The sequence below is a fragment of the Myotis brandtii genome, unplaced genomic scaffold (assembly GCF_000412655.1).
Source record: "Myotis brandtii unplaced genomic scaffold, ASM41265v1 scaffold525, whole genome shotgun sequence".
Lineage (NCBI taxonomy): Eukaryota > Metazoa > Chordata > Mammalia > Chiroptera > Vespertilionidae > Myotis > Myotis brandtii.
The window spans coordinates 1636690-1652982 of NW_005369915.1; the positions used below are offsets into that span (position 1 = coordinate 1636690).

At 37.9% G+C, this 16293-nt stretch overlaps 1 protein-coding gene across 4 annotated transcripts in view; it reads right to left on the minus strand.

Annotated features, from left to right (window-relative positions):
* Window positions 1-16293, minus strand: part of TBC1D19 (TBC1 domain family, member 19) — a 105279-nt gene that overhangs the window by 32736 nt on the left and 56250 nt on the right. For all 4 annotated transcript variants that reach the window (XM_014548908.1, XM_014548907.1, XM_005877655.2 and 1 more), the window contains 3 exons: window positions 15515-15627; window positions 13981-14055; window positions 10297-10359 (listed from right to left, as the gene is read on the minus strand). In XM_014548908.1, coding sequence (XP_014404394.1) covers window positions 10297-10359; window positions 13981-14055; window positions 15515-15627 — 251 coding nt within the window. The remainder of the gene's footprint in view (window positions 1-10296; window positions 10360-13980; window positions 14056-15514; window positions 15628-16293) is intronic.

Below are 16293 nucleotides of genomic sequence, written 5' to 3' on the forward strand. Positions count from 1 at the left end.
CCGCCAGCCTGCTGGCCTGGTCGCCCCACGCAGCCTGCTGTTCAGTCATTTGGTCGTCCCTCACTAACCCCCCTGGCAGCCTGGTTGCCCCACACAGCCTGCTGTTCGGTCATTTGGTCGTCCCTCACTAACCCCCTGCCAGCCTGGTGATAGGCAGCCATTTTGTGAAGGCGTGAGGGTTAATTTGCATATTACCTCTTTATTATATAGGATTTGTCATCTTAGTCCATTTTAAAATGGATGCTTTTTAAACTATTGATTTGTTTAAATTATTTGTATTTTAATGGTTCTAATATTTCATCTAATTATATATTACAAATGGCTTTGTTCAAATAGTTTATTTTTGACAGAGATATTTTTAATACTTATATGTTCAAATCCATCAATACTTTTTTTTCACACTTAAAAATTCCCTACCCACATTTATAACACTCTCTACATGTCCACCTAAATTATGAAAGTGGTTGGTGATGTTTATCAAATATTTCTGGTTCTTCCCCTTTGGGAACATATATCAGCTTATCTTTTCTGGCATGCAAATCTCCATCTGAGTCTACTCCCCTGGGAAGCCATCTTGCAACATAGTAAAACTGGGTGGAAATGGTCAATTCTAAATACAATGTTAAGGCAGGACCAGTAGAATTTACTAACAGATTGGATGGTGTGTGCAAGAGAAAGACAGGAATCAAGGATGAAGCCACATAGAAGGATGCTTGATCTGAATAAATGGAAAGATGGAGTTGCCCTCAACTGAGACAAGGAATGTTGAGTGGACCAATTTTGGCAGTAAGATCAAAGGTTCAGTTTTCAACATTCTAAGTTTCAGATATTTGCAAAATATCTAAATAGAGATGTTGAGTAGGTAATTGGAGATACTAGTCTGAAGTACAAGATAAAGGTTTGGACTGAAGATATGAATTTGAGAGTTCTCAACATATAAATAGTAATGAAAGCCATAAGATAGATGAGCTTGGTGAAATCACCAAGTGAGTTTAACTAAAGAAAAGAAGGCTAAGAACTGAGATCTGGACTACTTTACCATTAAGATCTTGGGAAGAAGAGAAGGAACCAGTCTAGGAGACTGAGGAGTAACCAAGAGAGGTGATTGCACCTTATGTGTCCCTGTGAGTGCTGGGAGTTACTGGGAGATGTAGTGTGCTTCTAAGTAAGAAGGGGAAGTCAGATTGTAATAAAAAACGTTTCTATGTATGCATTTCTAGTAAACTGCCTGATAAGAGTTCAAAAAAAAAGAACCTGAGAACCTGTATCTCCATGGTTCTAATAAGTTATTATTTTTCCTCTTACTCTAAACAAGTATACATCAGTTCTTAACTGAATTTGTATTTGTAACATTATATTCTTTTTCTTAAAGAGAGCCCCCCAAATTGTATAAGCTTTAGGTCCCCAAAATGTTGAATTTTCCTCTGGTGACCAATAAAGTAAGAGAGAAAACAAAGAGTGTGGTGTCTTGAAAGCCAAGTGAAGCAAGGGCACAACTGGATCAAATTCTACTGAGAGATTAATTAAGATGAGGATTGAGCATTGATCATTAGATAAATGGTAAGACACCATATGCAATGTTCAGTACTTTATTATTTTTTAACAATGTATTTTAGCAATCTTTTAATACCAGTATCTATACCAGTGATGGCGAACCTATGACACGCGTGTCAGAGGTGACACGCGAACTCATTTTTTTGGTTGATTTTTCTTTGTTAAATGGCATTTAAATATATAAAATAAATATCAAAAATATAAATCTTTGTTTTACTATGGTTGCAAATATAAAAAAATTTCTATATGTCACACGGCACTAGAGTTAAGTTAGGGTTTTTCAAAATGCTGGCACGCTGAGCTCAAAAGGTTCGCCATCACTGATCTATACTAATAAAAGGGTAATATTCCAATTAGACCGGGTCGACCGGACATTTTCTGGATGTCTGACTTCCTTCTGGACAAAGCCACAGTGGAGGGGGCTGAGGCAGAGGCGGTTAGGGGCGAGATCAGGCCAGCACGGGGGAGCAAGCAGTTAGAGGGCGATCAGGCCGGCAGGGGAGCAGTTAGGCGGTGATCAGGCAGGCAGGAAGAGGCATGATCGGGCATAAACTGGCAGTAGGACAGCCCCCAAGGGGTCCCAGATTGAAGAGGGCACAGGCCGGGTTGAGGGACACTCCCCCCATGCATGAATTTCGTGCACCAGGCCTCTAGTCTATATAATAAAAGCCTAAGTTACCGTTATGGCAGAATGACCAGAATGACCAGTCACTATGATGCACACTGACCATAAGGGGAGAAGACGTTCAATGCAGGAGCTTCCCCCTGGTGGTCAGTGTGCTCCCACAGGGGGAGTGCCTCTCAGCAAGAAGCCAGGCTCACAGCTGGTGAGCACAGTGGCAGTGGCAGGAGCCTCTCCCACCTCCACAGCAGCACTAAGGAGCAGCAAGCAGGTAGGCGGTAAGGAGCAAGGGTGTCCCAGACTGCGACAGGGCACAGACCAGGCTGAGGGACCCCTCCCCCAGTGTACGAATTTTGTGCACCAGGCCTCTAGTATACTAATATACTACTGCTTCATATAGAGCTGCTTCATTTTAAGGGTTGTATTGTATTTCATAATTTATTTAATAGGTTAGTCCCCTCAAAGTGAACATTTTAATGATTTCAACTTTATGCTATTTCTGACAATGCCAAAAAGTGAGCCTTTTACTGTGTCATTTCACACATATATGAATATCTCTGTAGGACAAATATATAGAAATAGAATAGCCAAGTCAATGGGTATATGCATTGAAAATGTGATGAATATTTGGCTAATCGACTAAATTCTTTGTTATCTTCTACCCAATATTTCTTTATGTTTACAGTGGAAAGGGGGCTATTGAGTGAGCTCAGTCTCTTATGTTTCCTGGCTCTTTATTTTCCATTATATATTCTAAATGATTATTGCTCATATTTAAAACAGTACGTTATTTTAATATTTTATTTGGTAAACAGGCATTTAACTGAATTATCTTATTAGTTCTAATGGTTTTCAGTTAATTTCCTTGAATTTTTATATATCTATACCTGATAATTTCTGATATCTATAACTCTGATTTATTTTTCTCATTCATTAGTGAGAAATTAAGAAATGACTCATGTTCTTTTTGTGCTTTAGTGGGAATATCTGTAGTATTCCTACATTAAGTAACATTAAGTTACATTAAGATAGCAAATATTGGTTTTATATAAATATTATTTATATGTCAAGAAAATATACTTCCATTCTAGTGTATAGAGTTAGTTAAAAAAAGGATGCTAGGTTGCATACAATGTGAATATACTCAGCACTACTAAACTGTACACTTACAAATGGTTAAGATAGTAAACTTTATAGTGTTTTTTACCACAGTTCTAAAAAGTAGATGCTATCAAATACAGTCTCAAATATGTTTTGGGCATCTATTGACATAATCATATCATTTTAAAACAGATATAATTGACATATAATAGATTAGTTTCAAGTGTACAATATGACTTGATACCTGTATATATTGTGAGATGATCATATCATTTTTACTTTTAGACCTATAAATGTGATGAATATTTGCCAATAATTTAGTAAAATAAAATCATTAGGCTCTAAAATATTCTATATCTATAAAATGTTATCAAGCCAGTAAATAATAATATTCTCTTCTCTTGGAATACTTCCCTGTATCACCATGGTAGGTAGAATAATGCCCCCCTCTCTCCCCAGCCAAGATACACATCTGAATCCCTGGAACCTGAGGACATTGTACCTTACATGACAAAAGGAGTTTTGCAGAGGTGATTAAATTGAAGTTAATTAGTTCAGAAGATTATCATGAATTTCTTGCTAGGCCCAATGTAATAACAAGGATCCTTATCAATAAAAGAGGCAACAGGGCAGAGTCAGGGAGAGATTTGAAGATGCTGCCTGGCACTTCAAAGATGGAGGAAGGGGCTGCGAGCCAAGGATGCAGGTAAACTTCAGAAGCTGAAAAGGCAAGAGAAGGAATTCTCCTCCAGAGCCTCTATAGCAGCGGTTCTCAACCTGTGGGTCGTGACCCCTTTGGGGGTCGACCGACCCTTTCACAGGGGTCGCCTAAGACCATCAGAAAACACATATATAATTACATATTGTTTTTTTGATTAATCACTATGCTTTAATTATGTTCAATTTGTAACAATGAAATTGGGGGTCACCACAATATTAAAGGGTCTTATATTATAGGAACTATATTAAAGGGTCGTGGCATTAGGAAGGTTGAGAACCACTGCTCTATAGTAACACAGACCTGGCAACCCCTGGGTTAGCCCAGTGAAACTCAATGCAGACTTCTGACCTTCAGAACTACAAGAGAATATATTTATTTTGTGGTAATTTGTTATAGCAACAATAGGTAACTAATACAATTAATACAACTAATAAAGTAATACAACTAGTACAGTAATAACTAATACAATTCAAGTAAAATAATGCAAAAGGAAAATTTACTTACAAATATCTTTCTACTGTTGCCTAGAGAGAAAACAATTCCTAAAGAAATGTTTGTATTAACTGTCCCTTAGCAGGCTGTTGAGAACACAGTAATGTTAGGAGAATTTCTGTGCTGAAATATATCCCTCTAGACTCCCTGTTGCCCTGGAGAAGACTAGATATCTGAGACTGCTCTACAGAGAATACTGGTGCCTGTAAGGTGATAATGCCAGAGGTGATATGTTAGACATTACATATTGAAATGTAAGCAAAGAGCTGCCAACTCTTATGAGGATGACAATTTCAATCAAATGAACTAGAAAATTTAACTTTGATTACTTACTAATAAATATAAATTAAACTATGAGGATGAGGTTATACATGGTAATGATTTACTTTATTTAGAAGAGCTATAAGAAACTGGGCATGTAAGTCCGAACTAAGGTTGCGATAGCAGAATCATTTCTAAATTGTCCACATACAGCTGCAAACGATTTATTTGGGCTGATGGTTTTCTTTAGTCTCTTGAATATATATTTATGGTGAATGTTTCAGAGAATAAGTTACTCATGTAATAAAAGGCACGTAAGAAAGGATGGAGGCCAAATGGAGAGTCACTTTAATTTACAACTCTGAGACAAGTTTTTCATTGTAGTGCCCTTGTATTTTTATCCAAATTTGGAGAACTCCAAATGAGAAATTTTCAAGGATGACTTTTTTAAACACTCTGCCATAATTCACATTTTCATAAATTAAAGGGTACTGGGGCTTACGGGGCTTTGAAACTGAACAGACTCGGCCTGGCCTTGGCAGCTGTGTGAGTTTGGGCTCAGCCTCTGCCTCTCCATCTGTAAAATGGGAATAAAGTTACCTCCCAGGGTGTGGTAAGAATTAGTGATAAAGTACGTGAAGTGTCTGGAACAGATCCTAATAAGCACTCTCTAAATGCCTGCTGAAAATAGTGCTGACAATCTCACTCGCAATGACTGGAAAATACTGGGAGAAAAATTAAAAAGAAAGGCTTTTATTTCTGCTCCAGTTTCGTGCTTAGGCATGGACTCTCAGATATTTTTCTTATCACATTTTTATCAAGAAAAATACACTTGTAAAATTTTTCCCTTTTCTGTCTCCCTGACTTCCAAACTATACATCTTTCATGTGTTTCTAATCTTAATTCCCAGATCACCATGCCTGGAGCTATCCAAAGCCTGAAAACTCATTCTTGATTCTTCCATCTCTCTCCACCTGCATATTTATCCAGACACCAAAATCCCCCTGGCACTGCTCTGCCTTTGATAGCTCCCTCCTTCTGTCTTTCCTTCCAACAGTATTTACTGAACACTTACTTTGTGGCAGCCACTGTTCTGCAAACTAAAAATACAGCCATGAGTAACAACAACAACAAAACCCCAAGTCCCTATCTTCATAGTGATTATGTTCTTATGAAGGGATACAGGATAAAAAGCACAATGTATTATATGTCATTTGGTGTTCAGTGCCATGGAGAAAAATAATGCAGACAAGAGGGATAATGCATGCACACACACACACACATATATATATATACTGGGAGAAGTTTGCTGTATCAGTCAGGGACCTGAAACTGGCCAGGCAATCAGCTTAGGTTAAAAGAACAGCTCCCCAGGAGCAGACAGGTAAGCCTGGAGTTGAAGGGAGAGGTCCACAAAGAGATAGAAAAGTGAGAATTGTTGGTGTATAGGTGGTATTTAGAGCCATGAGAATAGATGAGATCACTAAGGGCAAGGACATAAAAATTGAAAGAGGTCCAAGGACTTATCCTTGGGGCACTCCAACGCAGGACAGGGAGGTAAGGAGAAGCCAGCAAAGGTGAATGAATCAGAAGGAAACCCGAAATCATGATGTCCTGGAAGCTACGTGAAGAAATCAAGGAGAATCAAGGAGAGGGTATGATTAATTGAATGACCAAATAGATAAAGTAAGGTCAGAAGTGGGGACGAACTTTTGGATTCCGCAATATGAAGTCACTCATGACCTTTGGTAGAGCCATTGAGAAAAAAAAAAAAAAGATAAGAGAAAAGGTTTGCTTTGGAGGGTTCAAGAGAGAATAGGAGGATGGAAATTGAAAACAGTATCTACAGATTTTTAAAAAGTCGTTGTGCTGAATAAGGAAACAGAGGGTGGAACAGTAGTTGGAAAGGATATAGGATCAAGAAAAATTTTTGTTTCATTTTATCTTGCTTTGATTTTCAGATGGGAGGATTAATGGCCTAACTGTATACTGAGAGGAGAAATCTGAAGATAGGGAAAATGACAATGGAAAAACTACAATTGCACTGCCTATGAATACCAAGGGGAGATGAGTTTTGGAGTACAAATGCAGGGACTGGCTTTATCAAACATAAAAGCAAGGGCAGTGCCTCCATAATAACAGGGAAAGCTCAGTAGAGGGTGCAGACGCAGGTAGGTGGAGTACGTGCAGTGGTGGGGGTACATGTGGGTTCTTTGTTGAAAGCTTTTATTTTTTTCAGAACCAGACATTTCTTACAACATTTCTATTCTGAAGCCTAAACTGCACTATTCCCAGAATTTATTTCCCCTTTAACTGTGTTTGTATGGAACATTACAAATTACAGAGCTGTCAGAATAATTATCAAAATATAACTATGTATTTGCCTTTCCCCTCATTTTCCACTATAATGTGAGCTTAATCTTCTTATGCAGCACCTGATACAGTGTCTGTATCAAAACAGACACTCACTAATTGCTTGCATCTGGTTCTTTCTTAAACTCCATTCAATGGCATTAAAATATTTGTAACCAGGCCATACTCTAAATGTCAGTACTACTATTAAGCATATGCAACATAAGCCAAGTATATGATAGAGGATTTGTCATACAACAGAAAGAGTAAAGAAATTCTTCCCCATGAATATTTTATACACTTTGGACAAAAAGTTAACTTGCAGGTTGTCATGATGCCATTAAGTATGGAACCTGAAAATGATACTCATTCAGACTACCCAATGTCCTTCCATGGAATAAGGGGCATGTTCTATTTGAACACATTTTAAAACTCTCACATAATTTAGGGCTTTCAGCACCAGGAAGTATTTTTAAGAATTTCAAGCAAAATAAAAACTAACTGAAATTTGGAATGATAAAAAGTTGACTTATTACTCAAAACATTATTTCTATATGCCCTAGCTAGTTTGGCTCAGTGGATAGAGCGTCAGCCTGCAGGCTAAAGGGTCATGGGTTTGATTGCAGTCAAGGGCACATATCTCAGTTGTAGGCTTGATCCCCAGCCCCGGTTGGGGCAAGTGTGGGAAGCAACCGATGAATTTTTCTCTCTCACATGGGTGTTTCTCTCTCTCTATCTCTCCCCCTTCCTTCCACTCTCTCTAAAAATCAATGGAAAAAATATCTTTGGGTGAGGATTAACAAAAATATATATAATTTGTATACTGTTCAGTGTTGTCACCTATAAAATTTAGGTAACTACCATGAGCCATTCAAAAACAATATCTGTGTATCCTTGTAACATAGGCCCAGATTTTCCTTAAAGAGGGATTGCTGAATTTTTCTCATTTGTATACAGACACATGCCATCTAATTCTGTAATCTAGTCACAAACCCAATAAATGGGTTAGACCCAGAACATGACCAGAAACATTAAATTCACTCCATTATCACCAACTATTCTCCCACAGAGCACTTATGTTGCTAGGCAGTTCTGCCAAAGGAAAGCTTGTAATTAATGATTTTTTAAAAAAAGGCTTTCTTTGGTCTTATCACACACACACACACACACACACACACACACACACACACCAAATACATGCATATATGAAGAATTTTCCCCAGAGACAAACTGGAACTCAATTTTTGTAATAAAATATTGTTTTTAATGTGTACATTTTTATTATTTAAAATCAACTTCTCTCCAATAATTCAGTTAAGTAATTAAAAGTTATGATCATGGAGTGTATTCTTAGTAACTACCCACATGAGGAAAATTTAATTCTGCATAATTCCCAAAGACAGAGCTTAGATGATATAATTATCCTTTTACTTATGTTACAGGGATAAAGATCCACATTAAAGCTTATTTAGTGTCATTTCCAAAGTACTATAAGCAGCAAAGGCCATGAGATTTGTGACTGAAAAATTATATAACATTTAAAATTAATACAATATAGATTAAAATACTGATAAAAATGAAAAATAAAGTTAAATCACACTCCTATAGTATTTACTGTCTATGATATTAATTTCTTTACTATCCAAAGCTTGACATAAACACTTTCAAACAATTTTAAAACATTTTTAATGCCCATGTCTTGTCTCCTTAGCTAGAATAGAATGTAAACCCATAAAATGTGGTATATAAATACAATGGAATATTATTCAGCCATAAAAAAGGAGATTCTGCCATTTGTGACAACCTGAATGAATCTTGAGGGCATTATGCTAAGTTAAATAAGTCAGACAGAGAAAGAAAAATAATGTATGATATCACTTACATATGGAATCTTAAAAAAAAAAAAAAAAAAAAGGCAAAGTCAGAGAGACAGAAAGTAGAGTGGTGGTTACCAGGGATTTCAGGCTGGGGGAAATGAGGAGATATTGGTCAAAGGGTACAAAGTTAAAAGTTATACGATTAACAAATTCTGGAGATATAATGTATAGCATGATGATTATAGCTAATAACACTATTATATATACATGAGTGTTGCTTAGAGAGATCTTAAATGTTCTTGCTGCAAAAAAGAAATGGTAATTATACGACAGATTGGAGGTTTAGCTAATGCTGTGATGATGATCATTTTGTAATAAGTAAATGTATCGAACCAACATATTGTTCACCTTAAATTTACCCAGTGTTATATGTAATTATATCTCAATAAAGTTGGGGGGGGGCATGGAGAAAAAACAATGTGTACAGAAAAAGAAAGATATATAGGATATCTGCTTGATGTTTTCCTTTATCAACTAGAGGCCCGGTGCATGAAATTCATGCATGGGGGGGGGAGGGGGGAGGTGGTGTCCCTCAGCCCGGCCTGTGCCCTCTCCAATCTGGGACCCCTTGGGGGATGTCCGACTACCGGCAGTCAGACATCCCTCTCACAATCCAGGACTGTTGGCTCCTAACCGCTCGCCTGCCTGTCTGCCTGATTGCCCCTAACCACTTCTGCCTGCCTGCCTGATCGCCCCCAACTGCCACTCCCCTGCAGGCCTGGTCACCCCCAACTGCCCTCCCCTGATGGCCTGGTCGCCCCCAACTGCCCTCCCTGCTGGCCATCTTGTGGCGGCCATCTTGTGATGACATCGCGCAAGGGCGTTGCACGAGGGTGTGATGCCACCTAGGCTTTTATTATATAGGATTTTTAGAATAAGTTGGTGTTCTAGCAAATTCTAAAAGTGACAAATGAGATTTGAAAAAAGATATCAGTAATGAGTTGTGGATTTTAATGTAGTTGATGTGTATGGAGCCAGTCATTATACCTTTTGATGCTCAAATTGTTGCATCTTTGGCCAGCAGAACCTGTTTCAGTTTCTATTATTATATAACAAACCACTCTAAAGTGTAACTGGTTAAAGTAACACACAAACAAAAAGACCACTCTGACTTCAGTGTGCAAAATAGTTCTCCCATCTAATCCCACATAGAAACAAGAGCTAACCTTATCCCAAATTTAGAACATTTAATTTGAGATAAAATAAACATGGCTTGGATTTCAGGAGGATTCATTTAACAACAGAGATATCTCCCAAAGTATCTGAATTAGAGAACTTAAAACAAGAACATTATATATTTTAATTTTTCAACTTACCTGATATAAATAATCTTCAAATACAAAATAATAATCATCATTGCTTGCCGTCAACTTCACATCCTAAAATTAAAAGTAGAGACTGCTGAAAACAACCTAAATAAATATGTCTATAGTGCTAAGACATAAATGTAATATCTGGAAAGAATACTAAAATGACTTTACTACTTTATGTATGACTAGAGGCCTGGTGTACGAATTTGTGCACCAGTGGGGTCCCTCAGCCTGGCCTGCGGGATCGGGCTGAAACCGGCTCTCCAACATCCCCTGAGGGGTCCCGGATTGTGAGAGGGTGCAGGCCAGGTCGAGGTACTCCAGTGGTACATGATCGGGGCCAGGGAGGGACACGGGAGGTTGGCCAGTTGAGGAGGGACCGTGGGAGGGCTCCAGGGTGTATTCGGCCCATCTCACTCAGTCCCGATTGGCCGGACTCCAGTAACAAGTCACCTACCAGTCAGACTATCTTCCCCCTGGTGGTCAGTGCATGTCATTGCAAGCGGTTGAGCAGCCTTAGCATATCATTAGCATATTATGCTTTGATTGGTTGAACTGACGACCAGACACTTAGCATATTAAGCTTTTATTATATAGGATTATAAACTTCTCCATTAAATTTTATCACTGCTCTAAATTTGCTTGACTAATATAGAATGTGATATATTATTTGACATTAAATTGCTGACACTTTTAAGGTTTCATTAGTAATTCCTTAGTATTTATTTCAATTCTATCTCCTTTTAACCCAATATTTAGGTATCTTAAATAGTGGAAAAATAGATGTAATCATAATATCCAAAAACAATCATAACAATCTGGCCCCAAATTACTGCTCCAATCTCACCCTCCACTGTTCAGGTCCACATTCTTGCCATACCCTCAATATACAAAAAATCTGCCATGCCTTTGCAATCATTCACTTGCAAGGCATCACTTATTACAAAAATCAAACAAGTAAGACAATGTTTATCTTTAAGAAGTCTACAACCTCATCAGCAAGAAAACATACAGAGTAGAAGAATGGGAACAATTACAAAGAAGTACTGAAGAAATCCTTGATAATATTGGTCAGTCTACAAAATTCAAGTGAGCTGTTGAGAAAAGCAGCAAAAAGAGGAGGAAATGAGTATGGATGACGCTGGAAGTGGCTGAATGTGTGCTAGGTCTGGAAAAACTTAAAGACACCAATTAAGAGAGAAAAAAGTGTCCAGTCTGCTACATCAGAAGACAACATGGGCAGAGAGGGAGATCCATTCTCCACAGAGATGATATTGCCCCTCAGGGGGTGAGAATTGTTTCTTGGGGGCCAAAAATTTTACATATTACAATGGTTTGTGGACCTCCAAAGCTCATCCTTATCCAACGAAATCTTTTCTTTGGTATTTAACTTTTACATTAGAGAAAAATTAGTTATCTTAGGGGATAATAAAAAGGGAAAGGTTGGCAAACACTGCTATAAGCTGTCAGGTCATAGTAAGTGATGGGAAACTGTAGACGATGTGGATAAAACCCACTTTTGTAAAAAAAATACAGTCTAGAGAGAAACATTTAGTAATTTAGCTTAGGGAGGGTTTGATGATGTTCTATATTTAATATTGCCTTGCTCCATTCATTCCTTTAACTACTAAAATAATTGACTTTATTTTCAGTTAAATTAAAAATGAGTCTTTGCCAATGGAAGCTGTAACGAAACTTCAAATAATTTTTTAAAATGCTCATTCCCTCAAGGACTGATTTTAATAACATTTGGAGTTGTTTCAACAAGATCAGCAGAGATCAACTAACACAAATAAGGACTAATCCGTGACAGATATCTTCCTAAAAACACTCATGCTGTGGACAGTCAGGATTGATTCTGCCAAAACTTATATTCAATTCTTCAGACACAAACTGTTTTCCTCTTTCTCACAGCAGATTTTATTTACTGATTCAAACTGAAATTCATCCTGGCAGTAAAGGCAACTCTCCCTGATTTTCTGAACTCCTCTTGTGAGTCTTCTCTTATTTGAATAGGAAAGGGGTTGAAGGTCTTAGAGCCAAAAGATCTCTTACACTGTTGCTAAAATAAATCGCCTGAGCACAATCATAACCTCAAAATTAACAGTGGTATCTCTGATCCAAATCTATGTAAAAACTCTGAGAATTGAGACTTTTCATCAAAAGACTCTCCCTCTTAACTCTGCTCATCTTTGCTCCCTGAGAGCCTAGTGGTTAAAAGTGTGGCCGAGAAGTCAATTTACCCAGATTCAAATCTTGTCTTTGCTACGTAATATGTAAATTTAAACAAGTTTCTTTCCTCTCCCTTTTCCTTGGTGCCCTCAGTTGTAAAATGCTAAAAATAATAGTACTTCCTGTTTGGTTATAACCCGTGCCACTATTGGCTGGCGAGTAAGGGAATGATGTCAGTATAATATGGAAATTGTGTTGGTCCATATGCAATTTTTCTTTCAAAAAGGGGAGCTAAAACAGCAGGAGTAGAATTACAGTCATGAAAGGATGCTCCCTATTACTGTATTTAAGAATGTTAAAGATGAATGACTGCACTGGGTGCTCCCTCTCCAGAAAGGCACACCCAGCCTTTGTTGCTTTACTTCCTCCCATGCCCACCTTAGCAGCAGCCCCTATAGCTCAGCCTACCACTTCAATCTACATTATTTCAGCATTTCTACTTTATTATTTTTGTACATTTTTAATAGCTCCTGCAGGAGCAGCCTGCCTGAGCTATCCAATTCATCTTCCAAGCTACCAATTATTGTCCTTGGTAATACTCTGATTAAAAACTGCAAAAGCTACCCAACCCTCTTTTTCCCATAAGATCTATTTTTTTAATGCATGATTTTGTAGAATGCAATTTTTCCCAAGAAAAAAATACATTTATAGCCTAAGTGCTGGTATCTGCTACTCTTAAGGTAGCTGTCAGAATCAAATGACAATCTATGTAAAGAGTTTGGAACACTCTATCGTACACAGTAAGCAGTCATTACTCATAGTTGTCATGTTCTCCCAGACAAATCTTCAGGTCCTCACTGTGTAATCTTCTCTTCCCCATTTCTGAGACCTGAAATAATATACCCTTCTCTTCTATCTTACAAGTTCTAAATTTAAAATCCAACTGTTTTAAATAGCCTAATTATTAATTCAGAGTTAGTCATACTCTCTATCATGCTTGCAGCATCTACATCTCAACTTCTTATCAGATACCTGGAGACAAAAACTCAATGCATCCCTATTATAACACTTGAGATGTGCTTATCCATGTCTAGAAGCTAAAAGAAATAAAAAATAAAAAATGACTTCAATACAAGATAATAAACAAGTAGATCCACAAGAATGAGATAAATAAGATAAAAATATCATAGTCTGATATTTCTTTCAGTTGCTTTTTAAGTTTGTGCCATAAACTTGAAATTTTAAGGATAAAAAATGGCTATCATTCTCTTAATTAAAAAAATGGGAGGACCAGGAAAGGCTCATGAGGACAGGTTCAAAAGGAAAGAAGATAACATTGGATAGAGACTGTGAAATTTGAAGGTCAACCTTAATTTTATAAGTATAATGATCACTTAGAATTATTTTTCAAGGTTAATGTGTATCATTATACATAGTGCAGGCCCTGCATGTTAAAGACTCTAAAAAAAAATTTAATGACAATAATGAAATGAAAAAACTATGAAAACTTTTACTTACTTTATAAATTAGACTGTCCACCAAAAGGTCATGTTGTATCACATTGGTCTTAAGCTGTTCATAATACAAGATATCCTAGAGTTAAAAATAAAACAAAAAAGTTAAAGGCCAATCACATTTACAAAGTCAGCCTCAAACTTTAATAATAATCATTAATCTATATATATAAAAGCCGAAGCGATTGTTATGAAGTAACAACCGGAATGATTGGAACGACCAGTCACTATGATGTGCATTGACCACCAGGGAGCAGACACTCAATGCAGGAGCTGCCCCCTGGTGGTCAGTGTGCTCCCACAGCAGGAGTGCCACTCAGCCAGAAGCCAGGCTCACAGCTGTAGAGCGCAGTGGCAGTGGCGGGAGCCTCTCCAGCCTCAGTGGCAGCACTAAGGAGCAGCGAGCCAAGCAGTAAGGAATAAGCAGGTGGGCGGTAAGGAGTGAACAGGCGGGTGGTAAGAAGCAAGCAGGCAGGTGGTTAGGAGCAAGCAGTTGGGCAGTTAGGAGTGAGCAGGTGAGCAGTTAGGAGTGAGGGGTCCTGGATTGCGAGAGAGATGTCCGGCTGCCGTATGTCCAACTGCAGGTATCGGGCATAAACTGGCAGTTGGACATCCCCCTGAGGGGTTCTGGATTACGAGAGGGCACAGGCTGGGCTGAGGGACCCTCCGCCCCCCCCCCCGGTGCACAAATTTCATGCACCAGGCCTCTAGTCTATCTATATAAAACCCTAATATGCAAATCGACTGAACGACAAAACAACCGATGGAATGACCAGTCGCTATGACATGCACTGATCACCAGGGGGCAGATGCTCAATGCAGGAGCTGCCCCCAGCCCGCAGGCCCCGACTGGCAGTGGCAGTGGGGGCAGGGCCGATGAGCAGGCAGCACCAGGCCAGCTAAGGTGGGTGTGAGCATGGGCCCCCTCGATTGCCCCGCCGGTCGCCCCACAGATTGGCCCTGATCGCCAGTCAGGCCTAGGGACCCTACCTGTGCATGAATTTCATGCACTGTGCCTCTAGTAGTAGTATAAACACTAAGAGGATAGGGGCTATAATTTACTCACAACTACATTTTCTACACCTGGCCAATACCAGATGCTCAATAAATATATCTCATCTACTTACACTGAGTTGCCATCTTTATTTTTCCTACTGTAACAACCCATTTCTACCACACATCTTCATGAACTAAATTGACAGACCCCATTTCTTAAAAATTTACTGATTGTTCTGTTGTATGGATAAGTACACATTATCTAATTATTAATAACAAAGACCTCTATGTTAAGAACAATGATTAAATTATATAGGGTGTCCCAAAATTCACGCAAGATTTGCAATTCAATTCAATTGCAAATCTTGCGTGAATTTTGGGACACCCTATATTAATCTTGTCAGATAACTCAAAACTACAGTGTTTTAAAATAAAAAAGAAGGTAAATAATAGACAAAGAACAAAAGTATTTCCATTTTGAATAACTGGTCTGAAAAATAAAAATCAATAGTTCAAATTTGGCTTATCCTTTTCCTTCTTACCTCAGGTTGACTGGAAATATTCAAAATGAGAGCCCATAATTCAGCTCTCAGTGCTGTGGGGCTTCCTTGTCTGACATACTGTTGAGCAGCAGCACTATCTTGTTCTGCTAGAACTGGCAAAAGTAATATAGTTAATTAAAGTTTCATTAGAAATTTCATAATTTAAAAAATAACAGTGGAATCTTTAATTAAAAATCTTTTGGGAAGCCAACATCTCATCTTTATGTCCAATATATTTATATCACATCATGACAACCTTCCTTTGCTCTCTGTATTTTGATGTGGCCCTATTTACAGCCCTACAAGTTTTAAGCCTTCAGCTCCTCCACCTCCTACCCTGCCTGGTAAAAACTGTTAATGAAGTTACCTTGAGATAGCTTTGCTTTAATTATAAGCATGGATCTGAAACTAGTGCTGTATATATATAATAATTTTGGGGTTCCATGATCAGGTAAAGTCATATCTATAGAAACCCTAAGTTTCTTATGCACATTCTACTAAGTCATAAATGTTCTAGTATTTGGAGTTAGTATGATTTTTGAAGTATTTGGCTAAAAATTGTAAAGGATATAAGATAACCATTCTATTAGGTGACTTCTTAGTTACCTTCCAAAAACAACAGAAAAGAGAGTTTTTAAAAGAAAACACCCCAAAAATGTGCTAACCTTTTAAGGAAGCCAAAATTTTTCATAAGCAGCCAAGTTCACAAAATTGATATATTATACTTTTGCTTTTTTTTTTCATTTTTGTGTGTGGGTTTTTTATTTATTTTTTTTTTA